This window comes from Schistocerca cancellata, chromosome 1, assembly GCF_023864275.1.
Source record: "Schistocerca cancellata isolate TAMUIC-IGC-003103 chromosome 1, iqSchCanc2.1, whole genome shotgun sequence".
NCBI classification, from domain to species: domain Eukaryota; kingdom Metazoa; phylum Arthropoda; class Insecta; order Orthoptera; family Acrididae; genus Schistocerca; species Schistocerca cancellata.
In genome coordinates this window covers 410,984,789-411,012,451 of record NC_064626.1, presented here as the reverse complement: position 1 = coordinate 411,012,451, position 27,663 = coordinate 410,984,789, and the positions used below count along the sequence as shown (strand labels likewise).

General features: G+C 44.6%; 1 protein-coding gene across 1 annotated transcript in view; it reads right to left on the bottom strand.

Annotated features, from left to right (window-relative positions):
• LOC126179985 (protein rhomboid-like) overlaps nt 1-27,663 on the bottom strand; it is a gene marked incomplete at its 5' end in the record, with an annotated part of 199,265 nt that overhangs the window by 60,209 nt on the left and 111,393 nt on the right. The window contains one exon of the mRNA XM_049924661.1: nt 23,227-23,443. Coding sequence (XP_049780618.1) covers nt 23,227-23,443 — 217 coding nt within the window. The remainder of the gene's footprint in view (nt 1-23,226; nt 23,444-27,663) is intronic.

Below are 27,663 nucleotides of genomic sequence, written 5' to 3'. Positions count from 1 at the left end.
TAACATGAAGCAGGTTGCAGGTTGTCTGTACAACGGCTTTCTTGGGCAATAAAAATGTGGTTATCCTTGATTGATACAGCTAATAACTGAATTTCAAAAATTACATTGCTGTTAATTAAGTATATATCCTGAGGCATTAACTCGCGGCGCACAAATTATCCAAGCTAATATAGTAAAGGGTATAAATAGAGACGCTGTGGCACGTTAGTTAGATCTCCCTGCTGTGTCACGCTATACAATAATCTGACACATTTTCGGAAGTCATTGTGTACAGTTGACTAAAACGGGAAACTATCCTGGCGTGCCAACTGGCTAAAATCGGAAATAGGTCATATGACGTCACGCGGCGTGGAGCGATCTTTGTCTTGACCGCCACATTTACGAAAACGTTGTTAAGGATTAGATCGCAGTTAAATATTAGTTACAGACAATACCATAAATTTGATTGCTGCTTATTTCATTCTCGGTAATTTAAGCTGCACTCTTAGGTTCCTGCCTAATCACATATCGGAAATCGCAAAACATTCGGAAAAAACAGACAAACATTTGTGACTAGAAAGAATATAAACGTCATTGTTGATTGGTTCACTCGCAGCAGTTTCATGTTTCGGTTTTTAATCATACTTAAGTCACGAAATCAAAGAGACTCATTCCTGGTAGAGCACGGACTTTTATGTAAATAACATCGAATATAGCAAAATAGTTCAAATGGCTCTGAGCACTATGGGACTTAACATATGAGGTCATCATTCCCCTAGAACTTAGAACTACTTAAACCTAACTAACTTAAGGACATCACACACATACATGCCCGAGGCAGAATGCGAACCTGCGACCGTAGCGGTCGCGCAGTTCCAGAATGAAGCGCCTAGAACCGGAATATTGCAGGACCTACATCTCGTGGATTAATAAGAAAGTCCCAGCACGCGTTACAAACGTAAAGAGAAAAAACACTTCACGTACCAGGACGCGAACGCACTTTCTTCGATTTCTTCTTTAACAGCATGTCTCTAACCATATGACCACAGCGATCGCATGTAATTTCGAACGTTATTATCGTTCATCTTCGAATCTCCTAACAACTTTTTTCACTGATGTGTCTTTAACTGACTTTAATTGCAAGAAATCGTACCTAGGGACGCGTCTGGGATAAATCTTCAGTGTACCGCTGCCTTCAAACAGCATACTGTCATGACACGCAAGTCATAATCAGGGTCCGTTTAAGCCAGGAGCGACGCAAGCCGCCTTCAGGGGCACCTGGCTCGGAGGGGCGCCAGAGTCGCCGCAAATGTGGGGTTCCTATACAGGTTGCATCACAATTAGTTGCAGCCGTTTAGGGCGCCAAGCTGAGAGGGCATCGAGCAGTTGAAAGACTTGTGTATCACAAATAGTGGCGAAGACTGACAGGCGTGAAACTGTACGAAGGAAAAGGGGAAGGGGCGCGTCAAATAAAAAAGTCGCTTGTGTAGAAAAATGTTCGCGAACCGGCCCTGGTTATAATGTGAAAACAACGAAAACGATGAATCGTCTCAAATGCATCGAGCGAAGGACGACCTATGACCGAGTTCCGATTTCAGCCAACAGTCAGTCGAAAGCGGCTGTGGATTCGTCTTTTAGTCACTCGGCATTCAGGGAGCGTTTTAAAAGCGAGATAGTACGTGTACGAACTTCTGAGATAATCAACAGCCGAATTTCTTTTCGAAATCATTCGTAAGGCTTGCACAACGTATAAGTATGCTCACAGAAACAAGAATACTACGGATAAATCTTATTGCAAATGTGTACTGTTTAAAAATATTGTCCGTTAGTAGTTCTGTACTTTTGGGTTATAAATCAGGACGGAAAGAATATTCATATATGTAACTATTCGTGAATATGTGAATTTATAATTTTACCACAGGTTTTCTAATTTCCTTACGCACTTTCGCCTACCATGCCCCTTTACTCCGCGAAAACATGGCGGTGGGTTGTTCCACTCGCTTCACTCTGGTCGCGGTATTGTCTATGTACGGTATTCTTTGAAAACAGTCCAATGTTTGAGAATGAGAAGACTTACCGACTATAACAAACATTACACGTAATTTAAAACCTTAAGGAAAATTTTGTCGCTGACACCGGCCACAATGCGACGAAAGGGAGAAAGATTGTCGCTTACTACACTCCTGGAAATGGAAAAAAGAACACATTGACACCGGTGTGTCAGACCCACCATACTTGCTCCGGACACTGCGAGAGGGCTGTACAAGCAACGATCACACGCACGGCACAGCGGACACACCAGGAACCGCGGTGTTGGCCGTCGAATGGCGCTAGCTGCGCAGCATTTGTGCACCGCCGCCGTCAGTGTCAGCCAGTTTGCCGTGGCATACGGAGCTCCATCGCAGTCTTTAACACTGGTAGCATGCCGCGACAGCGTGGACGTGAACCGTATGTGCAGTTGACGGACTTTGAGCGAGGGCGTATAGTGGGCATGCGGGAGGCCGGGTGGACGTACCGCCGAATTGCTCAACACGTGGGGCGTGAGGTCTCCACAGTACATCGATGTTGTCGCCAGTGGTCGGCGGAAGGTGCACGTGCCCGTCGACCTGGGACCGGACCGCAGCGACGCACGGATGCACGCCACGACCGTAGGATCCTACGCAGTGCCGTAGGGGACCGCACCGCCACTTCCCAGCAAATTAGGGACACTGTTGCTCCTGGGGTATCGGCGAGGACCATTCGCAACCGTCTCCATGAGGCTGGGCTACGGTCCCGCACACCGTTAGGCCGTCTTCCGCTCACGCCCCAACATCGTGCAGCCCACCTCCAGTGGTGTCGCGACAGGCGTGAATGGAGGGACGAATGGAGACGTGTCGTCTTCAGCGATGAGAGTCGCTTCTGCCTTGGTGCCAATGATGGTCGTATGCGTGTTTGGCGCCGTGCAGGTGAGCGCCACAATCAGGACTGCATACGACCGAGGCACACAGGGCCAACACCCGGCATCATGGTGTGGGGAGCGATCTCCTACACTGCCGTACACCACTGGTGATCGTCGAGGGGACACTGAATAGTGCACGGTACATCCAAACCGTCATCGAACCCATCGTTCTACCATTCCTAGACCGGCAAGGGAACTTGCTGTTCCAACAGGACAATGCACGTCCGCATGTATCCCGTGCCACCCAACGTGCTCTCGAAGGTGTAAGTCAACTACCCTGGCCAGCAAGATCTCCGGATCTGTCCCCCATTGAGCATGTTTGGGACTGGATGAAGCGTCGTCTCACGCGGTCTGCACGTCCAGCACGAACGCTGGTCCAACTGAGGCGCCAGGTGGAAATGGCATGGCAAGCCGTTCCACAGGACTACATCCAGCATCTCTACGATCGTCTCCATGGGAGAATAGCAGCCTGCATTGCTGCGAAAGGTGGATATACACTGTACTAGTGCCGACATTGTGCATGCTCTGTTGCCTGTGTCTATGTGCCTGTGGTTCTGTCAGTGTGATCATGTGATGTATCTGACCCCAGGAATGTGTCAATAAAGTTTCCCCTTCCTGGGACAATGAATTCACGGTGTTCTTATTTCAATTTCCAGGAGTGTATATTTTCACTGTTTATGCAGTAAAATTGCATCATTAGGCATGACGGTTTAAGTTATTTCTCTACTATTAAATGCATTCGCAACACATTTTAAAGACCGTATTCACATATGCCATTGAATATACTTACAAAATTATATTATTTTACAATACATAGTTCGGAAGGTATGTCGTTTTACACATGGGAGTACAGAGGCCCGTGGGGCCGGGGGAGGGGGAGGGGAAGGGGGCGGTGGTTGGGAATTTAGAGGTCTATATTATATGGACGCGTTGAAATAATGAGGTGATGACTTGGTAAACTGTCGAAACCACTAATTCTGCCGTTTGTGTGATCTAAGGCTGAAATATATTTTTTCGTAACGATTGTTAAGGAATTTCCTTTTGCTTCATTCGAAGCAAAGAAGTTAGTAAACATGGTCTCTAAAATGCATACTTTAAGATCTATGAACAAGTTTTCATCTTCGCTACTGTGAAGCAAATCTCTTTTACTGCAAACTCTCATAGAAGGGTGGTAGTACGGACGAAAACAAGAAAAAAATTCCAAGCAAACATTGGCTCTAAAGTATATATCTTAAGGACTTTGAGTACTTGTTCATCGTCGCAACTGTGAAACACATTTCTTCTACTGAACAGGTGCTCGTAGCTCTCGACATACGCATTTTGGAGTCCATGTTTACTAGACTTCTCTTCGAATGATCGTTCCTGTCATACCACTGGAGATTTCCCATTCTTCTTGGCACACCCTGTAGTGTGTAGGTCACAAAATTCAGCCGCAGCACTACTTTGTCTATCGTGAACTGCAGCCACAAATATTGAAAACAATGAACAGTTCAGGTTTGGCCAGTACAGGCTCAACAGAAGCATTTTAACTTTTTTTCGAAAGAATTCTAGGCGGGGCAACATCGTACGGAGTGTTCCGTAACGTGGCAACTGTTGCTGAAAGCTTTTCACAGCTCCCCCCACAAAACACGCTCTGTTGGGGGAGGCAACGGAATTACGTGGGGGCGGCAGAGTGCTGGCGCGGCAGGTATGCGAGGGGCGGTGGCTTCATCAACGGCCTTGCGCTTAATTTTACCGCTCAATTCTGCCGCCGTCGGCCTTGGCTGCATCGCCAGAATACCTCTGTGTAAAGCCTGCAGGACACTTGAGTGCGCGTATCAGTTCGCTGAGTTACGTGAAACATCAGCAACTGATAGCTTCCATCCTCCTTAGTCGAGGTCGCTAACGAACTCGTGTGCGTTGGCGCTCGGCTTGTAGGTAAGTCTGTTCGAATCCTAGAAGTGAAAGAAATTATCACCTCCAGTATTTGGCCACTAAGGGGAGGGAAGAGGTGGCGTAAAGTTTCTAATCACCAGGCTTTACGGCAGTTGTATTAAATTCCGAATTTTTCCGCAGTGTCTCATGGAGTCAGAGCATGAAATGGTGGTAATCTGTCGGACTGGGACGTTACACTCAGCGGCTGCTTGGTGCTGTTCCAGAGGAGTGTTTCACCCTCGCACTTCTCTCATTGTTATACGACACCACACTGTACAAACACATCCGTACAGTCATGTTAGAGATACACTTAACACACAAGCTTAACACGAAGGAACGGTGCCACAGTGTGCGTGAAACAGAGAAAAACCATTCCAGGTGGGTGGCTGAACCACCTCAAGGAGTCTCCGTGCCAACCATGCCAATCAGAGCCAAGGGTATTGTCAGGAGAACGCCAGGGAAGTGTGAAAGGACCGCTGTTTTTTATAGAGGTATGATCTGACGGACAGGGTGAGCGTAGTCTGCAACTGTTTGTTGATGATGCTGTGGTATACTGGAAGGTTTCGTCGCTGAGTGACTGTAGGAGGATACAAGGTGACAGAGAGCAAATTGCTAATTGGTGTGGTGAACGGCAACTAGCTCCAACTGGAGCAAAATGTAAGTTAGTGTAGATGAGTAGGGAAAACAAGCCCATAATGTTCTAATACACTAATAATAGTGTGTTTCTTGACTCAGTCACGTTGATTAAATCTTCAAAGCAAAGTGAAATGGAATGAGCACGTAAAGATTACTGTAGGGAAGACAAACGGTCGATTTCGGTTCATTGCGAGAATTTTAGAAAAGTGTGGTTCATCTGTAAAGGAGACCGCATGTAGGACGCTATTACGACCCACTGTTGAGTACTATTCGAGTGTTTGGGCTCTGAACCAAATCGGATTAAAGGAAGACATCGAAGCAATTCACCGGCGGGCTGTTAGATTTTTTACAGGTAGGTTCGAACACCACGCAAGTATTACGTAGATGCTTGGGGAACTCAAATGGGAATCAGTGGAGGGAAGGCGACTTTCCTTTCGAGGAGCACTATTGAGAAAATTTAGAGAACCGGCATTCGAGGCCTACTGCAGAACGATTCTACCGACGCGAACTTTCATTTCACGAGGGGACTACGAAGATAAGATCAGAGAAATTAGGGATCGTACGGAGGCATGCAGACAGTCATTTTTCCCTCACTGTATTTGAGAGTGGAACAGGAAAGGAAATGACTAGCAGTGGTGCAAGGTACTCTCCGCCAAGCACCGTACTGTGGCTTGCGGAGTATGTATGCATGTAGATAAATGCCACTCCATATTTTTTACTGTTAGCAAGCGAAAGGAAGAACATTCTTAGCCTATTTGTTATGTACTAATTATACAAGTCGAAACGAAATCAATCTTCACACACACACACACACACACACACACACACACACACACACACACACACCACACCAAGCAAATTTATAAAAATATGTATAGGCAGGGACAGATAGAACATGTGGCACAGAGGAACGCATATATGAAGACATCAACGTTAATACGAAAGTAATTTAGTTATATAGCTATTTATTACATGTCATGATGCACACCTTTTAAGAATCACATATCAAACCTATTAACATGTAGGACACTGCATTGCTATCAAAAGATAACAGTTTCACCACCACAAAACTCGTTATTGTGTCTGAAATTGCGGCTCACTGACGCAGTGGCAAATGATTACTCCAAAAATTAATACACACATGTGGAACATGTCCTATCCGTAACAGTTGTTTTGTCTCCTAGAATTTAAGCACAAAGTCCAATGAAGTCTTACATATCATCACAGCACCTGAAGATGGATTCATAGAATCCGAAGTGGCTGTGTGTAACTGGATGAAAAATTTCTTTTTTTTCCCTTTACGTTAGGGACTAAAAATGCATGAGGTCAAGATCGCACATTTACATCTTGTTCCTAAAGTTGTTGTTAGGTTAGTATTTGTTGATTTCATGCAGTTATATGGCCAGTTGCTAACGTCACCTAGCAGTCTTCGCCTCAAGCAACGTCTCAAAACCCAGTGGCCGTCAGTTTCCATTTTGTCACACTATTGGCCACACGTGTGTAGGCTATGAATGTGCAAAATGTTTCGTTTCTTGAACGTTGTATTGGGCATCATTTGCCATACTATTTGCATGTACCACGTTAAACCAACTTTTATATGATGATGTTTGTTACGAAATGATGTAAATACTGTGTTAGTTACTAAGCTATAGAGCCGTAACAACGTTGGTAAGACGATATATTTGACATTTAGTCATTCTGGTGGATTCAAATGGTTCAAATGGCTCTGAGCACTATGCGACTTAACTTCTGAGGTCATCAGTCGCCTAGAACTTAGAACTAATTAAACCGAACTAACCTAAGGACATCACACACGTCCATGCCCGAGGCAGGATTCGAACCTGCGACCGTAGCTGTCACATGGTTCCGGACTGAAGCGCCTAGAACCGCACGGCCACACCGGCCGGCTCTGGTGGATTGTTCCTTATACAAGTATTACTTTATTTTCACTGTCTCTTCTGTATATTAGAGTATATAAAATACTATATATACCTAGGTAGTCTCCGATGTTGTTCCAGAAGGAGAAAGATTTTAGGCAAACTAGGAACTGAAGAAAGAAATTAAGACAATTCCAAGATGTGTAGAAATTTCAGTGGCGTCTGATCAGAAACATGAACTCGTAGTAAGAGAACTTGCGCATCCCGCTAGATCTCAGTTCGCTTTTCAGGATTCATAGGCATGATGACAATAAGAAATATGAGAAATCTCTGCACTAAATCATCTTATGAATGAACGAAAATTGAGAAAATTATGATATCAGAAACGCATGGTGCCTTTGCTTACAAGACACACATCAGATCATCTAGAAGGGCACCCCTAGTGGTGAGATCAAATGACCATATTCTTTCTGCCACCCCATGAACAGTGAGCTTCTCTGGACACTTCTCGTGTCGGAAATTTGAATGTGTGCAGCATGCTGAGCACAGGCTCGTTCTTTACGCCGGCGGCCTACTTCCTGCGATTCTCAAATGTCTTCAAAACATAGGCAACATGAACCATTTTAACACGGCGTCAATACCGTGTTCCGTTATTGATGTCTGTTGCTGTTCCGCTGTTGGGATATTTTTGAATTACAAATGGAAGACTACGTACATTCGAGTACCAACGCCCGACTTGACGTCGTCTATCAGAGACAGCAACACACAGACGCCAGTTCTGAATGTCCAACAGAATAGGGGAATGCAGGGGGAGGGGGCTAAGCAGTTAACTAAATGCGCCAAAGCAGCTTCCTGTAGTCTCGTGGTCAACCTCATTATAGGGTAATTCAGCTTTCCCTATCACTGGATTTATGCAACACTCAACACATTCAAACACCGTGTGCTAGATTTTCATATTCTCTCACTTAATATGCCTAAACTATTAACCTACAGAAGAAATGAACAGCACCTTTTGGTACGAAATTTAATGTAGTTAAATTTTGCACTGAGATATGTTTTCACTGGAGGCCGTAGATTTCGAATAATTCGAGAAAAATGTACAAGAGTCATCTTCAAACGTTCTTTTCTGGAATAACTTGAAAACCGTGGCCTCCAGCGAAAACCTATCCCAGTACAAAGTCTAACCACATTAAATTTCCTACACAAGGGTCCTGTGAATTTTTTATGTAGGAATAACAGTGTGTGCATAGCGACTGTAATAATATAAAAGTCTCGTGCGTGGTTTTCGAAGGTGTTGTGCGTTGCACAGTTGAATCACCGTGTGTAGGGATTATTGAAACTAGTATAAAATCTGTCTACAGTGCTACAGGATCAGCTCCATCTGGGATTCCAGCATGTAAAGTGCGTCAAAGGGATTTTATACCATGTTTCGTGAAGTAACTATTCCATTTATTTGAGCGATGCCACAGAATAGCAACAGGCTGCTTTTGTAATACAGACCCCAAAGGTTCAGTAATATTCAAACCCTGCTATTGTGAATAGAGCGAAATACATGGAGTTCCAGCCTCATTCTCATCAAAACAGTCCTGGATAATATTTGTCCAGTGAAATGAGCTATTCTCATCTTGAAAGGTAATGCCGACATCATTGAATTAACACCATCATCTTTTATGATTTCAACATACTTTTATGATTTCATAGGTCGTATTCTTCTTCCTTTCAGTGTAACTGTACGAGCAACTGCAAAATTATTACATGACCTTCACAAAGTTCCACCACACTAGTCACACAGAAGAAGACAATATGTGTTGTACGTTTCACACGTCCTGCGGTAGGCGACAGCGTCGAAATAGACTCACCAGATTATAATTTTGTTTTGATTGTAATGTACTACACTGTAACAGTTTGTTGCTAGATCTTTTAAGCTCTTTGCTACATTAAAGCCTCTTCTTTGCGTTACCTATTTGCAACCAAAAAGACAATAGCTATTCTACGATGCTTTTGTTTTATCCAATTCTCATCGCACTTGCTTCGTCAAAACAGTTACAGTTATAGTAAAATCTTTTTAGATGTAACTGGCCATGTTAAAATCTCCCTACATCGGTCAATATGTTCCCTTTTTCAAATTGGTTCAAATGACTCTAAGCGCTATGGGACTTAACATCTGAGGTCATCAGTCCCCTAGACTTAGAACTACTTAAACCTAACTAACCGAAGCACATCACACACATCCATGCCAGAGGCAGGATTCGAACCTGTGACCGCAGCAGCAGCGTGTTTCCAGACTGAAGCCCCCAGAACCGCTCGGCCACAGCGGCCGACGTTCCGTTTTTCTTCCACTATTGTGTCCATTAGAAGAAGTTCTATCATTAACTCTGTAACCTACCATGACCATATACACTCCTGGAAATTGAAATAAGAACACCGTGAATTCATTGTCCCAGGAAGGGGAAACTTTATTGACACATTCCTGGGGTCAGATACATCACATGATCACACTGACAGAACCACAGGCACATAGACACAGGCAACAGAGCATGCACAATGTCGGCACTAGTACAGTGTATATCCACGTTTCGCAGGAATGCAGGCTGCTATTCTCCCATGGAGACGATCGTAGAGATGCTGGATGTAGTCCCCCATTGAGCATGTTTGGAACTGGATGAAGCGTCGTCTCACGCGGTCTGCACGTCCAGCACGAACGCTGGTCCAACTGAGGCGCCAGGTGGAAATGGCATGGCAAACCGTTCCACAGGACTACATCCAGCATCTCTACGATCGTCTCCATGGGAGAATAGCAGCCTGCATTGCTGCGAAAGGTGGATATACACTGTACTAGTGTCGACATTGTGCATGCTCTGTTGCCTGTGTCTATGTGCCTGTGGTTCTGTCAGTGTGATCATGTGATGTATCTGACCCCAGGAATGTGTCAATAAAGTTTCCCCTTCCTGGGACAATGAATTCACGGTGTTCTTATTTCAATTTCCAGGAGTGTAGAAAGGTTATTACTAGAAAATTCAAAGAGTCCATTTTATTTCAAATTTTTTCACAATTAAACTACACATTATTTAATAGTGGGGAGAGGACGAGGAGATGGACAAAGATAACGTGACGAGAAGATGGACAGACAGATGAGGGAGAAGCGGAATACATGTTCATACAATTTCCATGCATATTTAGCGATTTCGAAGCGTAGCCGGGTTCACTAGTTGTTTGTATATCCATACAGCACCCAAAAACAGACGTCTGTTGTCCCAGCTGGACACCCAGAATTCAAGCACCACTGGAGTGTATGAAAACATGCTCTATCAAGGGATGGTGGAGACACAGGCAGGTCTGCCGCCTTCGGTGCTGGCGCTTCATCGCGTGGCTCCAGATTGAGTACTAGCACAAACTGACATATTCCTACCCGTTCATACCTACTGAAATCTGTATTGTTTTTAAGTTGCCTTTGGACTGTAACTTATGTTCCGTTTACGTGCATTACGTGTACCGAAGAGCTGTCTATTGTGTAAATTGCAAGTACCCTATGCGGTATTACACTGAAGAGATATCGCGTAATATCGTGTAGAGCCCCTCGAGCACGCAGGAGTGCCGCAACACGACGTGGCATGGACTTGACTATTGTCTGAGGTAGCTCAAATGGCTCTGAGCACTATTGGACTTAACATCTGAGGTCATCTGTCCCCTAGAACTTAGAACTACTTAAACCTAACTAACCTAAGGACATCACACACATCCATGCCCGAGGCAGGATTCGAACCCGCGACCGTAGCGGTCGCGCGGTTCCAGACTGTAGCGCCTAGAACCGCTCGGCCACCCGGGCCGACTCTGAGGTAGCGCTGGAGGGAACTGGTAGCATGCATCCTACAGGGCTGTCCATAAATTCGTGGGGAGACCACGTTGCAAGGCATCCCAGATAAGGTTAAGTCTGGGGAGTTTGCTGGGCAGCGGATGTGTTTAAAATCAGAAGTGTTTTTCTGGAGGCACTCTGTAGCATTTCTGGACGTGTGGGATGTCGCATTTGTTCTGCAGGAATTTCCCAAGTCCGTCGGAATCCACACTGGACATAAATGGTTGTAGGTGATCAGACAGGATGCTTAGGTACGTGTCAACTGTCAGTCATATCTAGACGTATCAGGGGTTCCGTATCACTCCCACTGCACACGTCCCACATCATTTCAAAGCCTCCACCAGCTTGAACAGTCCCCTGCTGACATTCCATGGATTCAGCCTCAATACAACTTGAAACGAGACTCGTCTGAAAAGGCAACGTGCTCGGCGAGGCGTAGAGCTTTGTGTCGCGCAGTAATCAAGAGTACACGAAAGCCCATATCGATGATGTTTCGTTGAATGGTTCGCAAGCTGACAGAACATTGAAATCTGCAGCAGTTTGCGGAAGGGTTGCACTTCTGCCACGTTGAATTATTCTCTTCAGCTGTCGTTGGTCCCGTTCTTTTAGGATTTTTTCCTGCCGCAGAGTAGTCGAGATCTGATGTTTCACCGGATTTCTGATACTCACAGTACACACGTGGAACTGTCGATGGGAAAAGCCCCATTTCATTGCTACCTCGGAGATGCTGTGTCCCGTCGCTCGTTCGAGGACTATAACACCACGTTCAAAATCACTTAAATCTTGATAACCTGCCATTGTAGCAGCACTAACCGATCGAACAATTGCACCAGACCCTTGTTATCTTATATAGGCGTTGCCGACCGCAGCACCGTATTCTGCCTGTTTACGTATCTCTGGTTTTGAAAACGCATGCCTATACCAGTTTCTTTGGCACTTCAGTGTAATTGACAATAATATTCTGTTGTTTATTCCAGTGACATTGTCAATTAATTTTAATGAATTATGTCCAGCTCAAGACATAAAAACAATGAGCAGGGCACAGATGCCTTGACTCACAAATGGATAACACCACAGTCTAATTCATTCTCAACATACTGTATATGCTCTTGCCATCCGGCTACTCTTGGTCTGGTTCACCTCAACATCTCTAGGGGAGTCTAAAGTTTAACTTGTATTCTGAACCATGAAGCACCTTTATTTTTTCATGGACACACAGCGTTGTCAGTAGTTACTAATGTCACAGTGCCTGTGAGAAATGAATGTCACAGAATCAGCTTGGTATCGAATCTACTATTTTTGCGTTTGTAGTCTAATACAGTTTAGAAGTGTGACGTGTGCGTGCAACTACAAGATACATTTTCTATGGAGCAGTGGCAAAAATTGATCATAAGATGGCTAATGCTGAAGCTAGTAATAATAATAATAAAGCGCATATGTGATCAGTGACTAAAAGTAATTCTAAAAACTGATTTAACTTCATTGAATACTATACATTATTTTACTCTCGCAGTAATTAGCCATCTCTCCTTCACGACAATTTTCTTTATTTTCATTTTTCTTTATTTACAGTGAGTTCTGACTGCAACGTCCCATTATGACGACTGAACATGTAAAATATTCGACCACGATAAATTTAAAAAAAAATGTTACAAATTAAATTTAGTCCTCTATGGCGTTGACAGTCATAGTATTACATTCTTATCAAGCAGAAAGTTAATGCTCAACGGTTTGTTCCATTACTTTCAGTGAGGTAATAAATGACAGCCTAGTTATTCAGACAACTCTTTAAGAAACTTTCTTGAGAGACTGTGTGAAGAAGGCTTACTGTAGATAGAGTGATAGCTTTGCAGGGTAGCACATTTGTGGAATCAAATAAGCCCAACTCCCTGGTACAGTTGCTTAATTTCCGTGTTAAACTTCTTTAGTAGTGTAGTGACTGTCTATGACTTTACAGTTACACTGCACGGAGAGAAAATGAAACGGAAGGACACTGTTTGAGGTATAAATAACTTCATGAGAATAAGTTCCGGAAACTTTGAAACGAAGGTCGATTTCATATTATTCGGATATACTGAAACTAGATTAATCCTGTTAAAGTGAAAATACATTTATATTATATATTTATATATTTCGTAATTGTTGTTTAGTATAGCAGTGCATCGAACATGCAATGCTGACACAAAAAAAGAAGTAGATCACAACACAGAAGCATGCCACAGGTGCTGCCTCTAACATGTATGTTAGTGCCACCAAGCTGATTTGTCTGCTCAGATAGTGTGTGAAAAAATGACCCTGAGCATCTTCTGCAACGATGTTAAGGCTCATTTTTTCACAGACTGTCTGATAAGACAAATAATCTTGTGCAGTTCTGTAAGCTTTTGATGTTTCTGACATGAGGAAAAATCTGTTTCTTATCTTAGACCTAAAGGTAGATGGTTACCCGAAACTAGTAACCAATCCAGATAAATGTCATGTGCTATCTTGACTTCATGGGTTTTCAATCCCTAACATAAACAATAAAAAAATACAACAGATCGCGTATCACCTGGCTGACAGTGAGAACAGTTTTGATTAGTGAAAGATTTTGGTCAGTGATTTATTACGACTGTCATGTAAGAAATAATGAGTAAGATTATTTAGTAATAATTATTTACCTTCACAACCACCGTAGTAACTACGACGGCAGCTAGAACTATCAAATGTAAACAACGGATTTGCATTAGACCAGTCAGCTGCGAGCAGGCTGTGTTGAAGTAGAAGACGTGTGGCCTAGTGCGTCAACATTGTTGTGTCACAAATCGCAGTAGTACGACATCTCTAAATCAAGAGTTCAAGATATTCTAAAGGATGTTTGAAGAAGAGAAAAGTCTGTACAAAATTTGTCACTTGCACCTTGACTCTCGAACAAGAAATAACGGTGCGTGGAGGTCTGCCGCGAGTTGATTCAATAGTAAAAAGCGCGCAATTCTTTTGTGGGAAAAATCATCACGGGTGACCAGGCTTGATGTTATCAACTATTTGACGACATAACCGACATTCTAGCCAATTTGATACGCGAGTTGAAAGTATTCAGAAGGATTTTTCATTCTGCTTCGCATGGCTATATGAACGTTTCGTGCATTGTATTTATGGGGGGGGGGGCGGGGGGCGGGGGGGCGGGGGGGGGGGGGCGGGGAGGGCGAAGGGACGCCCAGTTTCGACGGAACGCGGCGGCTTGTTTGCCGTTGCAAACAATATGATTTTAACACATTCCATAGAGTAATCCCAAATTAGCCCAGTGCGACATTCGTTTTATCGACATGTGTTAACAGGGACTGCAGAACACGTATAGTAACTAGATGTCCAGCAGGGACTGGCAGCGCTCATGCATAGTGGTAGCAGCCGGTGCGGACCACGACGATGCCGTCACTGGTACTATTTCACTTTAAAAATATTTTTCGTTGTTTGTAAAGGGAAACAAACTGACGTTTTCCGTCCAAACCAGGCATCACATGAAAGACGTGATGAGCGGTTTCTGTATGGACTGACTCGAGCTACGTATTGCAACAACCAAGTTACATATATCTGCCGAAATACGAGAGAAAATGCTCGTGACGGCTCTCAGGAGGGCGTCCTGTATGTACAGGACGTCCCAGAACGAAAGGTCAATATTAGAAGACATGACAGAACGATCATTCGAAGCAAGGAAAAAAGTAAAATAAACACGGGCTCTAAAATGTATGCCTGTAGATGAGCACTTGTTTGGTAGCGAAGTGAACAAGTGCTCGTAGCTTTTAAGAAATGTATTTTAGAGCCCATGTTTCAAAAAATGGTTCAAATGGCTCTGAGCACTATGGGACATAACATCTGTGGTCATCAGTCCCCTAGAACTTAGAACTACTTAAACCTAACTAACCTAAGAACATCACACACATCCATGGCCGAGGCAGGATTCGAACCTGCGACCGTAGCAGCAGCGCGGTTCCGGACTGAAGAGCCTAGAACCGCCCGGCCACCGCGGCCGGCGAGCCCATGTTTACTCGATTTTTTGCTTCGGATGATTGTTTCTGTCATAACCCTGATGAGATCCCAATTCACAAGTAAGTGCCTGGCAGAGGATTCATCGAACCACCTTCAAGCTATTCTCTTCAGGTACCTTCCCGAACAGCGCGTGGGGAAAACGAACACTTCAGTCTTCCCGTGCGAGCTGTGGTTTCAAAAATGTTCAAATGTGTGTGAATTCCCAAGGGACCAAACTGCTGAGGTCATCGGTCCCTAGACTCACAAACAACTTAAACTAACTTATGCTAAGAACAACGCACACACACCCATCCCCGAGGGAGCACTCGAACCTCCTGCGGGAGGTGCCGCGCAGTCCTTGACATGGCGCCTCAAACCGCGCGGCCACTCCGCGCGGCGAGCTCTGGTTTCTCTTATTTTAGTTGATCATTTCTCCCCGTGTATGTGGGCCCCAACGAAATATTTTCACTCTCTCAGGAGAATAGTGGTGATTGAAATTACTTGAGAAGATCCTGCCGCAACGAAAAACGCCTTTGTTTTGATGATTGCCAACCCAATTCGCGTATCATATCCGTAGCACTCTCTCCCCCATTTCGCGGCAATGCAAAACGAACTGCCATTTTTTGAATTTTTTCGATGTCTTCAACAGTCCTATCTGATGCGGATCCCATAAAGCAGAGCAATACTTCAGAAGAGGGCGGCCGGCCGCCGTGACCGAGCGGTTCTAGGCTCTTCAGTCCGGAACCGCGCTGTTGCTATGGTCGCAGTTTCGAATCTTGCCTCGGGCATGTATGTGTGTGATGTCCTTAGGTTAGTTAGGTTTAAGTAGTTCTAAGTCTAGGGGACTGATAAAAATGGTTCAAATGGTTCTGAGCACTATGGGACTCAACTGCTGAGGTCATTAGTCCCCTAGAACTTAGAACTAGTTAAACCTAACTAACCTAGTGACATCACAAACATCCATGCCCGAGGCAGGATTCGAACCTGCGACCGTAGCGGTCTTGCGGTTCCAGGCTGCAGCGCCTTTAACCGCACGGCCACTTCGGCCGGCCTAGGGGACTGATGACAGATGTTAAGTCCCATAGTTCTTAGAGCCATTTGAACCATAAGAAGTGGGCGGACAAGCATAATGTAAGCAATCCTGTTGCACTTTGTACGTGTTTCGCGAATAAATCAGTCTTTGACTTGCCTTCCCACAAATTTATGAAGTGAGTGTTTCATTGTAAGTTATTCGTAATTGTAGATACTAAGAATTTAGCTGACTTTATAGCCTTTCGAGTTGTGTGCTATATGGTATAACAAAAATTTAGCTGTTTTTTTTTGTACTATTGTGGAAGACTTCACACTTCCCATTATTTAGAGTCAATTGCCAGTTTTCGCACCATACAAGTATCTTGTCAAAATAACTTTGTGTTTGGTTTTGATCAACTGATGACATTACAACACGGTAAATGATCATCGCAAACAATCTAAGACAGCTACTAAGATTGTCTATTAAAAACGCTTATATAGATCAGGATAAACAGAAAGCCTATAACACTTCCTTGGGAAGCCTCAGATATTACTTCTTTTTCCGTGAACTGCTACGTACTGTGAACGAATCCAGTCGCACAACTGAGATGATACTCCATAGGGGCGCAATTTGATTAGAACTCGTTTTAGAGGAAGAGCGTCAAAAGCCTGCTGGCAGTTTGACATCTCCTGTCAATAGCACTAATTTCTTTGTGAGAATAAAGAGCTAATTGTGTTTCACAAGAACGAAATTTTCTGAACGCATGTTGGCTGTTTGTCTGTCTTTGGGGTAACTCGTAATCTTCGAACACATTATATGTTCCAAAATCCTACAGCAAATCGACGTTAGTAATGTGGGTCTTCTCTACAGGGTGATTTCAGCTGGCCCTGTCTCTGCGTTTTGTGCTGCCCGCAACGCCTTCAAATACCATGCGCAGAATTTTCGCATCTCCCTCGCTAAGCGAATACTGCTAGTCTACAGAAAAAATGAACAGGACCTTTTTGTATGAATTTTAATGTGGTTAAATTTTGTACTGGGATATGTTTTCCATTGAGGCCACAGTTTTTGAGTTAGTCAGGAAAAACGCATTTGAAGGTCACTTTTGTAGGTTCTCTTGAATAATTCGGAAACTACAGATTCTAGCGAGAATGCATCCTAGTACAAAATTTAACTATATTAAATTTTCTGTTCTTTATATCTGTAGGACTACTAGTTTGCCACGCAGCGAGCGAGAGACTGTGAAATTCTTGCGAATGGTATTTGAAGACATTACGGGTTGCTTAAAATCCATCAGTAGGGCAGCTGACTCAGCCATTATATGGGTGTGTGGATTAGCGCATCACCTTCCGAGGCTCCTCCACAGGACTCTCCCTTTCGTACGTAAATAGCGAGAGCTGCCGTAAGGAGAGAAGGCAGGTGCAGGAGAGCACAACGCCCACTGAAGGGCAGCGAGCAGGCGCGGGAGGCAGACGGGGAGCCGGGAGGGCACTTGTCGGAGAGCAGGGGGCGCCAGGGAGGAAAAATAGCGGTAATGAGGAAGGTGGGCCCCGAGGAGCCATCAGGAGCCAGTGGGCCCCCGAGACGAGACGGCGCGGTCCCAGCTCCGCCCGCCTAATGGCCCTCAGCACGCGGCTTATAAATAAACACCGCCTGCCGCTGCCGCTGCCGCTGCCACTGCTTCCCCAGCCATGCCGGTCCTCTCATTAGAAAGGCATCCCCTCCACCCTCACCTGCCAATGGAGGCCGCTCGCTACTTTCACTCGCTAGTGTAATGCCACTCTGGCAATATACAGTACAAAATTACCTGCCTGTTTATAGCGGACTAGCCTCTTGCCACTAAAAGGACCCATTTCGCCAAGTTGCTCCTTTGTAAGCATACCAGTCAAGAAATTAGTCACCATCCCCCCCCCCCTCTCCCTCCTCCACAGGTGACAACAAAGTAGTGTAACGTGTAACACTGCCTCTAGCTTCCATAATGGCCTCAATTCCATATCCAGCTGAAGTCTCTTGCTGGTACATCCGACAGAGCTACCAAATTGCGAAGATGTTTACTGAAATTTTTCATTCACTGTTTCAAACAGTCCGAAACGTTTGCTATGGGATTTAGAAAAAAAAAGTGTAATTTAGCAGACCAGTCGATAGGGCTACTGAGTGATAGTCAAACTTCAAATGAATGCGTGTAGCCCTTTGAAAACCGCTGTTGGCAACTTGGAAGACGCTAATGCACCTGCACAACTATCGCAAAGATGCAGAAGGAAGAGATTCAGTTTCTCGTCGAGAATGTTGAAATTAACATCCTAGCCCAAGTTCACGGTCACCTGAGTGACTAAGCCCAAATCATGGTACGAAAACACCCATAAAACATGTTAAAACCAACTACGTCTTTAACTGTCCACTGAGATTATCAAGCTGTTACTCGGGTTCTAGATTTTGACTCCCCTTTGTCAGAAGGTACCACAAGCCCCACCTTAATACTGCTGGTAAATTCGAAAATATAGTGTCAACTACAAAAGAGACATGTGTGCTTCGAAATTCGTTTAGGCCACAAAAAATTATGAAAGTAAACATTGAATATTGACGTAGACATAATGGTAAATACCGAGCAAGAGGGTGTACTAGGTAAAGCACCGCATTCCATTTAGAGTGGACTGTGGCGCAGATACCCATCTGACCAATCAAATTTACGCTTTACGTCGTCAAGAAGCATTTATTGCACAGAAATCACTGATCAGAATTATCCTCCTGAAAATTGAGGAGGGGGAGTGGTGGAGAGGAAAGGATAGGAACTAATGATACCAGTTGCATCGAGACTTTATGAGGAATTAGCAGTGACGAGTGGAAATGTATGCCGGACTAGGACTCTAAGCCGGGATCGCCTGCTTAATGGGCAGTTGCGTTAACCACTACGCCACCGAGACGCAGTGTTTATCGCAAATACGCAAACTATCTTGGCACGCTACCCGGTCGACTCATATGCCGACCTACCGCCACAAATTCGCAGTCCCCGCCAATGTCCTTTATCTTCGCTAATTTTAAATTCCCGCTGGACATGGACCGTAAGTGTACATCCTCACAACAGGTTGTGGATTTATTGCCCATCGAGGTGAATCTGTTATATGAATACATGGTGCTTGTTCTCTTGTGGCCGGCCGCTGTGGCCGAGCGGTTCTAGGCGCTTTAGTCCGGAACCGCGCTGCTGCCACAGTCATAGGTTGAATCCTGCCTCGGACATGGCTGTGTGTGATGTCCTTAGGTTACTTAGGTTTAAGTAGTTCTAAGTGTAGGGGACTGATGACCTCAGATGTTAAGTCCCATATTGCTTAGAGCCATTTGAACCATTTTTTTGTTCTCTTGTCCATGTCCGAATAAGTGACTCACCTCAATGGACAATGACTCTACAACCTTCAGTGTGGATGGACATTTACGGACGACCTCCAGAGGGAATCTAAAATTAGCGAGCTTGGAGGATATGGACGGGAATTGCGGATAGGTGGTGCTAGACGACAGTGTGGGTTAGCCACGGAACGTATCAAGACAGTCCGCGCATTTGCGATAAACACTTTGTCTGGGTGGTGCAGTGATTAAAACAACTGCCTCGTAAGCAATAGATCCCAGGTTCGAGTTTCGATGCAGCACACATTTTTTCTCATCACCGCTGATTCTGCATAAAGTGCAGATGCAGCTGATATCATTAGTTCCTTCCCTTTCTTTTTCTTTCTCCCCCTCCCCACATTTTCAGTTTACATAATATGTGTCACAGCTGCGGATTTCACGTGGTGTTTGTTCTTTCGCACAACTAGAATTATGTATGAAGTTCACACAAGTACATCTTGCAGGCTTCTCTTCAAGCAGTTAGAAATATCATCCACATAGCGTCACAGTACCTTTAATCACTTATGAAATTTTATGAGTCTGAGAGTAATAGAGATATTCCCATTACAACACTAGAAGGAAAAATTTATCCGCTTTACCTTCTAACGAATCTAGCTTTAGCACAGAAAGGGGTGAAATATGCAGCTACAAAATTCTTTGACAATCCAAGCATGGAAAAAAAGTCTGACAGATAGTAGAAGTATTTTGAAATTATGAGTAAACATATTTCGCCTTAACAACATCTTCTACATCACAGAGCAATCCTTGGACAGAAACAGTAATTGTCGAAATTTTCACCCCCTGTTCCAAACAGTCCCAGACGCTTTCTATGGGATTTAGAAAACACGTGAATTAATGGACCAATCTATAGGGCTGCTGAGCGTTCGTCAAACTAGAGATGTATGCTAGTAGTCCTCTGAACATGGCTGTTGTTAGATTGGAAGACAAGAGTGTCCACTGCCTACCGTAGAAGGAATGGTTTCACTTCGTCACCGAAAACGTTGAAAATCGGGAAAAACTTGTAAATTGTCAGCATGTAGACATGTTAATATTGTATTTTATATCCCTATTTTTAGATATTTATGTGTGTTCTATGTTTGTTCTATTGACACGTTCGCCGGCCGTTGTGGCCGAGCAGTTCTAGGCGCTTCAGTCCGGAACCGCGCGAATGCTACGGTCGCAGGTTCGAATCCTGCCTCGGGCATGGATGTGTATGATGTCCTTAGGTTAGTTAGGTTTAAGTAGTTCTAAGTCTACGGGACTGATGACCTCAGATGTTAAGTCCCATAGTACTCAGAGCCATTTGAACCGTTGACACGTTTTACATAGCAACGTTTGTCGTGAATATGACATACAGAACAAGTAACTAACGCGTACGTTTCCTAAGCCTTTACACCACCATTGGGTCATACGTGTCCCGCGACGGGTTGCAAGAGAACCAATAGGAATTTTCTGCGTATTATTGTTATGTACCAATGTTCCACTGGCAAAGGAAAGCCTGTTAATTGTTTTCAAAATTCTAACATCTCCAAGTCTCATTCTTAAACCCCTGCTTCCTAGAACAGATTTGCAAAGCAGGCCTCCCAGACAATTCGTGTCAATGAATTACACGCACGTACTGACGATTGTCGCGTGGCAAATGGTGACCGTACTGAGCACCCGTAATTTGAGTTAACGCCTATATAAGACAACAAGTGTCTGGCGCAGTTGTTAGATCGGTTACTGCTGCTACAATGGCAGGTTATCAAAATATAAGTGAGTTTGAACGTGGTGTTATAGACGGCGCACTACCGATGGGACACAGCATCTCCGATGTAGCTATGAAGTGGCGATTTTCCCGTACGACCATTTCACGAGTGTACCGTGAGTATCGGGAATCCGATGAAACATCAATTCTCCGACATCACTGTGGCCCGAAAAAGATCCTACAAGAACGTGGCCAACGACGACTGAAGAGAATCGTTCAACGTGACAGAGGTGCAACCCTTCTGCAAATTGCTGCAGACTTTAATGCTGGGCTATCAACCAGTGTTAGCTTGCGAACCATTCAAAGAAACGTCATCGATAAGGCCCACTCGTGTACGACACAAAACTTTACGCCTCGCCTGAGCGCGTCAACACCGACATTGTCTGTTGATGACTGGACACATGTTGCACGGTCGGACGAATCTCGTTTCAAAGTGTATCGAGCGGATGGACGTGTACTGTAATGGAGACAACCTCATGAATCCTTGGACCTTGCATGTCAACAGGGGACTGTTCAGGCTGGTGGAGGCTCTGTAATGGTGTGAGATGTGTGCAGCTGGAGTGATATGGTTGGTTGGCTGGTTGGTTTAACAGAGGGGGTAAGGGACCAGATTGCTAGGTCATCGGTCCCTTGTTCCGAATAAAACAATGCCACAAGGGTGAGAATAAAACAAGCGAGACTGACAACACAAAACGGAGAGAAAGGAAAAACCACAACAACGACGGAAGAGCAACAAACACTTAAATGGACAAAAGTTGAGAAGAAAACCGCAGAAACACAAGAAACAGGTAGAAAGATTAAAACGACAAAAGAAATGGATGGAGGAAGGTGTCAGCACGATGGGTGCCCCGCCAACTGACCCCGACACACATAGAACAGCGCATGGCGTTCAGCCTGGAACAGCTCGTGCGTTATCATGAATCTGGCTATGACCTTCTCTTTCGGATTGTGACAGGGGACGAAACGTGGGTCCACCATTACACGCCCGAATCGAAGGCCGCATCCATGGTGTGTAAACATCCGTTATCACCTGTCTGAAATAACTTCAAAAGCACTCCGTCTGCAGGTAGTGCTACTCACCGTTTTCTGGGACGCCAAAGGAGTTTTGCTGCTGGACTTTCTGGAGGATGCAACCGTCAATGCTGCGCGGTACTGTGCCACTCTGTCGAAATTGAAAGAGGTTATTCGGAAAAAGCGGCCTGGCCTTCTCAGATCTGGCGTTCTGCTGTTGGATGACAGTGCGAGACCACACACGGCGACGGCAACGCAAAACCATATTGCAACTCTTCGTTGGGAGCGCCTACACCATCCGCCTTACAGTCCAGATCCCGCATCAAGTGACTTCCATCTGTTTCCTGCTTTGAAGAAGACTCTCTGCGGAAGGCGCTTTGGAAGCAATGCTGACGTCAAACGAGCCGTTCAACGCTTCTTCCGTATGCAACGCCATGATTTTTTCATGGAAGACTTTTTGAAGATTATAAAGCGGCATGACAAATGTCTCAATGTACTTGGAAATTATGTAGAAAAGTAAAGACATGTGTTATCTTTAATGTCTCATCCTCTTTTTTTCCTTTCACACACAACTCTGACCACAGTCGACAGGGGAAACTTATTTTCCAGCTCCTCCACGTATATTTGTAGTAAACATGGAATTTCTACCTTGTAATACAGTTTTTTTTACGTAAGACATACAATTTATGGCAGCAGCAGTATCACCCAAAAAAAAAAAGAAAAAAAGAAGAAAGCCTTACCCTCGTGTTTAGTGATTATAATTGCAAAATGCTGGAGCTTTACAGTCTACTGAATTATGAAAGAGTTGATGTAATCGTGTGCCTACAATACGGTCCAGTGTCGAGGTGGAGCAGCTCTAGCAAAGCTCGGCGCAGCGTGGGTTACCTGCGAGCCCGCCGCCCAGGTAGACGAGCGCGGTGCGCCAGCAGCCCTGCTCGGTCTCGAGCGGCGTGGCGAGCAGCAGCTGGATGGCGACGTTGAGCGCCAGGTGCAGCGCGCCAGAGTGCACCAGCATGTACGACACGAAGCGCCACGCCTCGCGCCGTCGGCCCGGGTTGAACACCAGCACGTGGCGCGCGTCCACGCACACGTACGCCAGCACCTGCGACGCAGACACACGCTGGCACCACGCGGCACAGGAAGCTGCTGCAGCACGCCCTTGTCGCGATCCTCTAAAATAGCTCTGAGCACTATGGGACTTAACATCTGAGGTCATCAGTCCCCTAGACTTAGAACTACTTAAACCTAACTAACCTAAGGACATCACACACATCCATGCCCGAGGCAGGATTCGAACCTGCGACCGTAGCAGCCGCGTGGTACCGGACTGAATGGCCTAGGACCGCTCGGCCACAGCGGCCGGCGCGCTCCTCTGATATTACGGAGGAGTACGAGGCTGGCAGCAAGGTTGTTCGTTAAGAACGTTTCACTGTCAGGAGGTCACGTTAATTTGACCACGTATGTATCCACAATTGCAACTGAGACATCCCACAATGGCGCTACATTCCTTTAGATACCCAGAAAGTTCCCTGGCCTTAAGGGCTATAACTAAAATTCCAGCAGTATTCTATCCTGATGGTAACGGAAACGTTTGATGCAGCAAGTGAGTATCTTCAGTGAAAAATAACGATAACAAAAGGAAGTTACACTGGAAACTTATCATTACACATTTCTTGGAGTCTCTGTGGAGAGACTGGGCTTCTGTGAGGGTGGGAGTGAGGAGTAGTGGATCGAAGATGAGACATTGAAGGCCTTTCCCTAGAAAACGATGTTCTGTGGACGCCCCCTAGCACCGTTACATGTCTTGGGGACCAGATGTGCATCTAGCTTATTGGTTTACAATATTTCACTGTAAAAAGACCTAACAATACAGGGTGTAACAAGTATAAATATAGATATTTCTGTTGGTGACTCAGGACGGTACATTGGTCAGCATAAAAAGAGTATTTACGTCTTTTCAGATTAAATTATACTTATTGCAAGTGATATGTTTTTAGGTTTAGTAGTGCCTACAAGTGCCATTGGCCTCGCCACAATGCTGACACCTTTTCGCGTCAGATCACCGTAGTTAATTGCTGTCAAGCTTGGCTAGTACCTGGTTCGGTGACGGTCCGGGTATGCCACCCATTGCACTCAACCTTTGGGAGAGCGGTGTGCTGACAACACGCCCATCCTATCTGCATTCTCATTGGGGATTAAACGGCGATCGGACGGTCCCGATGGGCTACTTGTGGCCTGAACACGGAGTGCTACTGCTGCACTCAACCCTTGTGAGGCCAACTGAGTGAGAAGTAGCGGCTCTGGTCTTGAAAACTGACAACGCCCGGGTGAGCGGTAGGCTGACCACATGCCCTTCCATATACGCATCCAGTGATGCCTATGGGCTGAATTTGACACGGCGATCGATCGGTGCCGATGGGCCTCCCGAGGCCTATTGGGACATAGTTTAGTACCAAACAGCTTCAGTAGTTGTAGTACTCTACGTAAACTGCGTAGTAAGCGTTAGGGTTTCCGATTGTATTGGCAACAGTGGTAGCGAAGAAACAATGAATATGTAAGAGACAAACTGAGAGCCGACGATTCCGATGACTTCTCTTTGCTTTTTTGTTCGTTTGATTTTTCATTTTGTAGATATTTAGAACCGAGATCGGTGTTAATCTATTGTGTATTTTATATCCTTACAAAATACATTGCATTTAAAAAGTAATAAAAATTAATTGATCGAGTATTTTCCTCGTTTTTCTTCTAATCAAAGCAATTAGTTTTGATGCAAGTACAGTCTAAAAGCAAAAGCTTAAAAATATGTAATTATTGTTGTTATTTCCTACTCAACAGAAACGTTCTTCATCATACTCAAAGGCGTGAGTTTCCGTTATTATTGATAAATGCGAAAGTTGTTTATGAATAACGGAAACCTGTTTTATGTAAGTTCGATGAAGTGTTGACGCGATGTTTGATATATTTATCCAGTGCACTTTTTTTCTAAATTTGTCTTTTCGTTGACGAAATTGCTTTTTCTAGCGCTATATGATAAATCTGTATTGTTTTCTTTAGTTTTTCTAGGATATCCGCCTGTTTCACGTCACAAAAAAAAATGGCTCTGAGCACTATGGGACTTAACGACTGAGGTCATCAGTCCCCTAGAACTTAGAACTACTTAAACCTAACTAACCTAAGGACACCACACACATCCATGCTCGAGGCAGGATTCGAACCTGCGACCGTAGCGGTCGCGCGGTTCCAGACTGTAGCGCCTAGAACCACTCGTCCACTTCGGCCGGCTCACGTCACAAATCAATAACTTGCGAATAAAACTTGAATTAAACATTGACAGTTTCAAATTTTCTATAACTATAGTTTATTTTTAAGTAACAAACAGGAGGATAAATATGTGGAATAAAAATGTTCTGTATGTTACCTGGCACTTTACAGTTTCTTTCTCAGTTTCCGGACAGTTCAACGTTTCCAGTTTGTAGGGGAATCTACAAAATACTGAATCTAGTAAGAGACTGATCGCGTAAGTAAAGAAAGCGATCATTATGAGGTTACGCCCAATAGGTAGCCCAGATACAGGTTTAACTGGCCACAGTTACTAAGAAAACTACCGTAATCTACATTGACTTATGATAGTCTACGGTAGTTTTACAACTCTAGGCAAGAGCAACTCATTAAAACTTATTTTGCCCTGGGCAGCAGGTCAGGTTTTGAAGTCTGGACCACGGACACAAAACGGTTAATCTATACTCACGGCCATTGTCCACTTACTGATGCACTTACGACTGTGCAGAAAAATCAGATAATAAGGTTTGTGACGTTCCAAGCAGAGACAAAACAGCCAACATGCTGGTGTGTTACAAATTGAGGTACCACACATAAAAATATCTCCGTTTATACACGTTACAACCTGTATACATCAATCAATTGGACAAAGAACCCTCGGGATTCTCTGTAGTTCTATTTCTTCTTCTCCTTCTTCTTTCTATATAAATTAGGTATTACGGTCTGTTCCTTGAAATTACTGATCTTTCTACCGTTTCCTAAAAGCATTCTGCCTCATTATTTATTTTGGTATTCTGTCGTCTTCCAGTCTGGTGACATGGTCTTCCAGTTATTTCTGTATTTCTGAAACGGCTAATTTTAGTTTTTCACTCCACGTTGCTTCCTGATGTCGTATTCCTCCTCCTGTCAGATAGCTGTAGCCCACTACTCTCAGAAGAATCTCATCTCCAATGTATTCTTGCACCTTTGTTTATGCTACAGTCCACGACTAACTTCTTTAAGTCATGGTTAGTACATGGAATGTTTCTCGCGAAGTTATACGCCACCTTACTAAGCCAAACATTGTACACACGAGCTCATTCGTCGTAAAATGTTAAATGCATACCCTCCCTTCCCATTCGCTTCACCCGTGGCTGATAAAGAGTATGTACCTTTGTCAGTCCTAAGTGGACAACAAAGTCAAAGCCCGTTCAGTTCGCATGCTGAAGCCCGTCTGACGAGTTGCGCCAGATTCCGTCTCTGTTGCGACGTCTCATTTAGCGAGACTATAGCTGGAGATGTAGTTAAGCTCTAAACTGGGCATGCTTTAGCCAAAGGGACAAGGTGGAAAACAATCCGGCCTCGAGGAGAATAGCTAGCTGGCTAACGGATTCCTGTGATGGAGGGGGTGACTGGCTGGCTGCTCGCTTGCGCTCGGGGACGAGGGCTCTGGGAAAGCTGGACACACAGAACTCAACCCGTTATCAGAAATGTTTGTAAAGACGCCTTCAGTCATTTTGGAAACATAGTGGTTGTGGAAATTCCCAGAGTATTTTGCCAACGCAGAAATGTGGTCTCTCGGCAGCTGCCAAATGCCAGACACAGCCACAGCAAGCTAATTTATTTGCGGAAATGTTTCACGTCGCGTTGCGACCCCTGTGTGTCAATATACCGTTCTTTTAGAGGTAATGTATAATGTTCGAATACGATATATGTTACGCATTTCTGCTGCATAACGACATTAATGGTATGGGCCTGTAATTTAGTGGATTGCTCCTACTACGTTTTGGTGTGTCCTGTGCAACTTTCCAGTCTTTGGGTAGGAATCTTTCACCAAGGGAGATGTTGTATATGATTGTTAAGTATGGAGCTGTTGCATCAGCATACTTTCAAAGGAACATAATTGGTATACAGTCTGGACCGGAAGACTTGCTCTATTAAGTGATTTAAGTTGCTTCACTGCTACCAGGATATCTACCTCTACGTTACTCATGTTGACAGCTGTTCTTGATTCGAATTCTGGAATATTTGCTTCCTTTTGTTTGATGAAGAAACTCCGGAAGG